Source organism: Gymnoscopelus braueri (assembly GCF_963280865.1).
Source record: "Gymnoscopelus braueri genome assembly, chromosome: 5".
NCBI lineage: Eukaryota > Metazoa > Chordata > Actinopteri > Myctophiformes > Myctophidae > Gymnoscopelus > Gymnoscopelus braueri.
Genome location: NC_137606.1, coordinates 54,090,631 through 54,097,251, shown reverse-complemented (window position 1 = coordinate 54,097,251; position 6,621 = coordinate 54,090,631). Strand labels below are relative to the sequence as shown.

The window sequence follows — 6,621 nt, the reverse complement described above, 5'->3', positions numbered from 1 at the left end:
GATAGTTTTATTGCTGTAAAACTGATCACTAAAAGAGGCAGTAAATATCCCAATAAAATGGTATCGGCCCATGTAATAAGATAATATGGCCATACAAATTATTTCAGTATATATCTTATTATTACATTACATTACATTACAGTCATTTAGCAGACGCTTTTATCCAAAGCGACTTACAATAAGTGTATTCAACATAGTTAGGGAACGAAACTACTAATCACCAGAAGTATTAAGTGCATTCTCTTCTAAAACAAGCAACTAAGAGTATACCGAGCGCTATAGTAAAAGTACAATATATCAGCTACCTACGCATTGTGAGCTTGTAGATCAGCTATTTTCAAATGGCCGAAATGTATGCAGAGCTGAAGTGGTTAATGTATATTTTGTAATAATAATCAAAATCTACAAATTAACTAGTAATTAAAGTTTTCAAATAATTGTAGTGGAGTAAAAGTACAATAGTTGCCTCTGAGATGTAGTGGAGTAGAGGAGTAGAAGTAAAAGTATTGGAAATTGGAAATACTCAAGTAAAGTGCAAATACCTTTTGCACTTTAGTTTTTTGCTTTACTGTATCACACATTATTTCATTTCCATTTTATTTCGTTTCACATATGGTAGTGTATTACAGTACACACAATTCATAACTTCAATAATTCATTAAATCACATACACCCATGAGCAACAAGGAGCAGGAAGAAGAATATGGACTCAAGGCAGACTGTTTCACTATTACATTATAAACATTAACATGTGAGTTTAGAGATGGAATATGGAATGCAGGTAGGCCTATGTACTCAAATGGTATATTTTAATCACTAATAATTGATTGGATTAGAGTTAAATTAATTTCCCTCAAAAACATAAACATAATGCTGTCTTTTAAGGTGTAGATTTTTGGGGGGTCATTTTGTTTTTCTTTGAGGACTTGGGGGGCCGTATTGAGACGGTCAAAGGGCTGGGTCCGGCACTCGGGCCGTATGTTGCCCATGTGTGGTTTAGGCATAGTTTTTGTGAGGTTAAAGGTCAGGGTTTAGGCATATAACCACGCCCACCTGGGTGAAACACCAAAGAAAGAGGGATTCCCTATTATGCATGAAGAGCCCGGGTTGTAACAATATTTTGATGTCAATACTTTTGTACTTTTACTCAAGTAACATTTTTTTAATTAATGCCTTTTAATTGTAACAGCGTGTTTTTGTTTTGTGGTATTGCTACTATTACTTTAGTAAATAAAAAAAACGATTGAGTACTTTTCCCACCGCTGTGAAAAAGACAAGGCTGGGTTTAGACTGCAGTCACACAGTGACATCTAGTGGTCATATGATAGTGTGGCGTTAGTGTGGCATGAAGGTTAACACAGCATCCAAACTGTACAGCTTACGCACAATTACAATATATTGTTGCTGTGGCCTGGAAATCTTTAACCTGACTTAACTCTGCCAGATGGAAGAAGCTTGCGTCAAGTCAATACTGCCCCCCATCTGGCGGAGTCAGGTTAGGAAATCTTGTATGTCCCACCAAACCAAATCAAACAAATGATTGAGATACAGCCAATACGTACCCTGTCCCTGATATTAGATGAGCACAGCCCTAATATTTACCCATGATGCACCTGGGTCTATTGTGTATAAACAATATGTCCATGTGATAAGTGGATGAGATGTTACCTAAATGATTATTTGATAACCACATATTGAATATTCTGTCACACACATGGATTTAAAAAAAAAATCATAATATGTGTCCAATATGTGTCCATATATGTGCCATATATGGACAAAACACACGTCATCATTGGTCTTATTATTATAATGTTAAACGTAATCAGTAAAACATACAATAGACAGACAACAGTGCTTTTGAAATATGTCTTTATTGACAGAATGAATATGAGCCTTTAAAATAATGGTACAAGTACCAGTGTTACATAGACTAGAATAGACCACAACACTGGTCATATCTTCAAAGTAATGGAACTCCTCAAAAACAGTTCGGAAGCGTTATTTCGGTCGATTGTTTCTCCCCTTCAGTAATATCATCTGGTATAGTATTTAATATTGTTGGAAGTCCCGATTAGTCACCTTTACAACGAGGTACAATTGATTGAGTAACACAGCTAACCATGTTGGTAGCGCCCCCCAAAACCTTGCCAAAATCCTGTGGAATGTTATTCTGTTGGTATTCACTCTCGTTTTGAGCTTCAAGGTGCGGCAGGTGCCACCTGAGCATGGGTCCTGCAACTTTGTTGAGTTTGTGTATGCTCCAAGCATCAACACTGCCCCCATGGAAAGATGCCACGTTTGTCCCTTCGGGATAAGACCGGTGCAATAGGGCAAGTGGAAGCTGGTGTACCGTTATGCAGAGTGGCAGCATGCATTATTTGGTGTCAGCCCTGGTACCATTTCCAAATTTAAATCAAAGACAGACCGCAAAGTGGCCGTCCCAGGAAGACAACACCCCAAGACTGTTGGAGAGTGCAATCATCCAATCCACCAAGAAACTCAAAATAGTGAATACCAACAGAAGAACATTTTTGGGGCGCTACCCACACAGTTAGCTGTGTTGCTCATCTCAGGAATGCACAATCTTTACAAGTTGTACCTCGTTGTAAAGGATCTGGATTTCCAACGATATGAAACACAACACCAATTGGTATTATTGAATGGGAGAAATATTCGACCCAAAAGAACGTTTCCAAACTATTTTTTGAGGAGTTTAGAATAGACAAAAACACCACTCATCTCTTTAAAGCCTTGGCATGGCACCACCATACATTCGAGGCCTAACACCCTACAACCCCTTCCGCTCACTAGATCAGCTAACACAGGATGAAACACTGTCCCTAAAACACTCTGGACAATGCTCCACGCGTACTAGACTCTTCTCCCTCCTGGCTACCAAACTGTGGAATAAACTCCCCATTGCAGTTAGACTGCAGACTTGATCGCAATCTTTCACCGTAATCTGAAGACATATAAAAATATAAAACATATCTTGGTAACTCGTTCTCATGTTTATTTTTTTCTCGTTTCTTAGATCTGGTTTTCTCGGCCACAAATGTGAATTAGATAGCATGTTATTTAGACAAATTCCCCCTTCTACCTACTAATACAGCCACTATTGTGACTTTGTACATGTTTCTATGTATAATCTACACAATAAAAATGCATGCGTAAACATGTCCTCGTGAGTTTTTTTTTAAGTTGCACATTTAGCTTTGTTTTCTCATGATAACAATCTGGTTTAACAGGATCTGATGGTGATCGCAGACGCAGATTGATATCTCTGGGCTCCCAGCACTTCACCACTTGGTAAATTTCAGGTAAACCTGCTGGTTGGGTTTAGGAATGTAACAGCTGATACCTGCAAACAATAGAGATGGAGTATAGTAGGTAGGCCTGCTCAGATATTTTACTTAAGTAAAAGTAACAATACCACAATGTGTAGAAATACTCTGTTACAAGTAAAAGGCCTGTGTTCAAAATGTTACTTGCGTAAAAGTACAAAAGTATTGGCATCAAAATATACTTAAAGAACCAAAAGTAAAAGTACTAAAATGTTTGAAAATAGCCGATCCACAAGCTCACAGCTTGTAGATCGGCTATGTTCAAATAGCCTGCATATTAAATAGGGCTAAAGTGGTTAATGTGTGTTTTATAATAGTTTATATATGCAAAGTAACTAGTAACTAAAGTTTTCAAATAATTGTAGTGGAGTAAAAGCACAATATTTGCCTCTGAGATGTAGTGTGGCAGAAGCAAAAGTATTGAAAATTGGAAATACTCCAGTAAAGTAAAAGTACCTCAAAATTGTACTTAAAGGGATACTTCACTTTAGGGCCGGGGAAACATTTAAAAAATATATTAAAAATAAATGAAAAAAGTTATGGAAAATTCATGGCCCCCTCACGCATTAGAGTGTCCTACTAATGTGTGAGGGGGCCTTTATTTTGCCATAACTTCTTTCATTTTTTTTTAATATATATTTTTAATGTTTATTTTATGTGAAAGTGAAGTATCCCTTTAAGTACAGTACTTGAGTACATGTACTCAGTTACTTTACACCACTGAGACAGACAGACATGGAGACAGAGCGAGGCAGATGGAGAGAGAGAGAGAGAGAGAGAGAGAGAGAGAGAGAGAGAGAGAGAGAGAGACTCACCAACATCAGGTGTTATGATTTTGCCTCCCTTGGTCTTAGCCTGCAGCTGCCAGTAGGTATGTTCCGTAGCATTCCCAGCCACACCATTTACACTGTCCAGGAATGCTCCATAGAATTGGTGCTCTGTGGTGGTAAAACTGCAAGAGCAAGAAAAGAGAAGAGAGGTTGTGTTCCAATCAGGTCCAACAGAGTCAGGTGTGCATGTTGGCTCACTGGACAGGCTCTGCTACACATGGAACAGAGCCTTATAAGTATCATTGGTAACACGGAAGTAAGAAGTGCCCCCCCCCCCCCCTCACGCATGCTCGCTCACTCTCTCATTCTGTTTTGTAATGGTTTTGGATCTCAATGGAAATATTGCAGGCTTATACAGGACTGTGTTCATGATTTGAGGCATTTGTTCAAAACGAACCAATCCTGCAAACTTTGGAAGCCAATCTTAGGCAATCAGGATGGAATATGGGAAATCGGACAGATCTCACATGACTATAGAGATACTGTGTACCGATTTGTGTGATGTTTGGACAAAATCTGTAGGAGTAATATTAAAAGAAAATGTTTTGCACAAATCGGCCTCCTGGTGGCGCTTTAACAGGGCAATCTGAAAGATTCGGCCATGCCTTTCAGGCTGGCAGAGACAATTGTTTTTCTCCTATTTTCTGAAATAGCTGATCTACAAGCTCATCACATGTGTTGTCTTGTGAGCATGCTATTTTTGAAATTGAGCTTAAGATGTCTTTGCCAACTCCTATTTTTTTTAAAGGATGCCTCTGTTTGTGATGGGTATGTCATAACCTGTCTTTCCTGTCTCTGAAATGCCACATTAGAGGAGATGGTACGTTTACAAAAACAACAACATTCTTACCCTAACACAAGTTAAAAACAAGCTGAAAATTATAACTAAAGATAATTGTCCAAACCATTAAAAAAAACCAATGAATTGCCTTGACGTATTACACATAATATGATCCCTATTATTCAATTTGAAACCCTATACACCCATAAGATTCCACACACATTGATATTGCTCGTACCATTACAGTGCATCTTTTTCTTCTTTAAAACCTTTACAAATAGGATGTTAAAGTATACTAGGTTGGTTCCATTGATCCAGGCCGGAACACAATGTATTGATCATTCAAATAAACATGCTCTGAAAAACCACACGCCCATCTGACCACTTTACCCATTAAAGGGCAAGACCGCTTTGGTAGAGGTTTGGGTTGTAACTCCAAAGGTGGGCAAGAAATCTAAAATAATTGTTCCATTGATTAGAAATTGATAATTCAAAATATGCTCCTCATTGACTTACATTGTACGGTAAAACAGCTCTCAAAGTCACTCTTTTAGCACATAAACGAACGCAAACAAAGTTGATTCAGACAATATAGAGCATCACCAAACCCAGTACTGTTTTTCTTATTTATAAAAATGTCGGTAGCACTTGCTATGCATCGTGTATAACGCATTATACACATACTTATAAGGCATTATAATCTGCTCATAACCCTGTATAATCAGATTGTCAACTTCCTGTTGATTTTGCCATTTTTAATAAGTAGAAAACCTGGACTGGATCCGCGGATCCGGATCCAAATCTTCAAATAGTAAAATCAACAGGAAGTTGACATTTTTATAAAAAAAACAAACAGTACTGGGTTTGGTGATGCTCTGTATTGCCTGAATCAACTATGTTTGGGTTCATTTATGTGCTAAAAGAGTGACTTTGAGAGCTGTTTTACCATACAATGTAAGTCAATGAGGAGCATTTTTTGAATTATCAATTTCTAATCAATGGAGCAATTATTTTTGATTTCTTGCCCACCTTTGGAGTTACATCATGGCAAGGTAACTACACAACCCAAACCTCTACCAAAGTGGTCTTACCCATTAAGACCTGAGGCAGATTCTACAATGCTTTCTAAATCCCTATGTCGCTAGATATCCTCTCTGTCGGGTGGAAACCTCATATTTCCAAAACCGTTACTTTTTAGGATAAAATGAAAAGAAAAAAGCAAAAGTAGCAGATCTACAACCTCAAAACGTGTCGCTTGGTGCGGCGTTTCGAGCTTGTAGATCTGCTACTTTTGATGCTTTTGTGTGACGCTGCAGTATGATCGAGTAGGGCGTTAATCTTTTTTTTTAAAACAAAACAAGTTAGAACGTGGAGATACGAGGTTTCTACCCGACATCAACGATGTAGAGCTAAAGTCTAAAATGACGCGGATGTTTTCCCGGTTTTAATACGTTAAAGGACAACTTTGTTTTTTTACAACCAAGGTTTATGTTTTAGATTGTAATTAAAGTAAATAAAAGATGAGTGTTAATTCTTTTTTATTTACTGCTTTCTATAGTTTTAGCAATTTTCGTGATCTTTTTTACAGTGGGCGGGGGCATTCTGTCCGGTGGCTAAATATGTATTTTTTTACACAATAACCCGGCGTTTTCTTTATTATTAC

At 37.7% G+C, this 6,621-nt stretch overlaps 1 protein-coding gene across 4 annotated transcripts in view; it reads right to left on the bottom strand.

The window, feature by feature from the left end:
- Nucleotides 1-1,855: 1,855 nt before the first annotated feature.
- LOC308085476 (uncharacterized protein) overlaps nt 1,856-6,621 on the bottom strand; it is a 7,558-nt gene continuing 2,792 nt past the window's right edge. For 2 of the 4 annotated variants that reach the window (XM_080428638.1, XM_080428639.1), the window contains 2 exons: nt 4,163-4,299; nt 1,856-3,364 (listed from right to left, as the gene is read on the bottom strand). In XM_080428638.1, the coding sequence (XP_080284764.1) occupies nt 3,303-3,364; nt 4,163-4,299 (199 nt within the window). In that variant the 3' untranslated portion in view covers nt 1,856-3,302. The remainder of the gene's footprint in view (nt 3,365-4,162; nt 4,300-6,621) is intronic. The other 2 variants (XR_013933176.1, XR_013933177.1) reach the window with 2 other exon arrangements.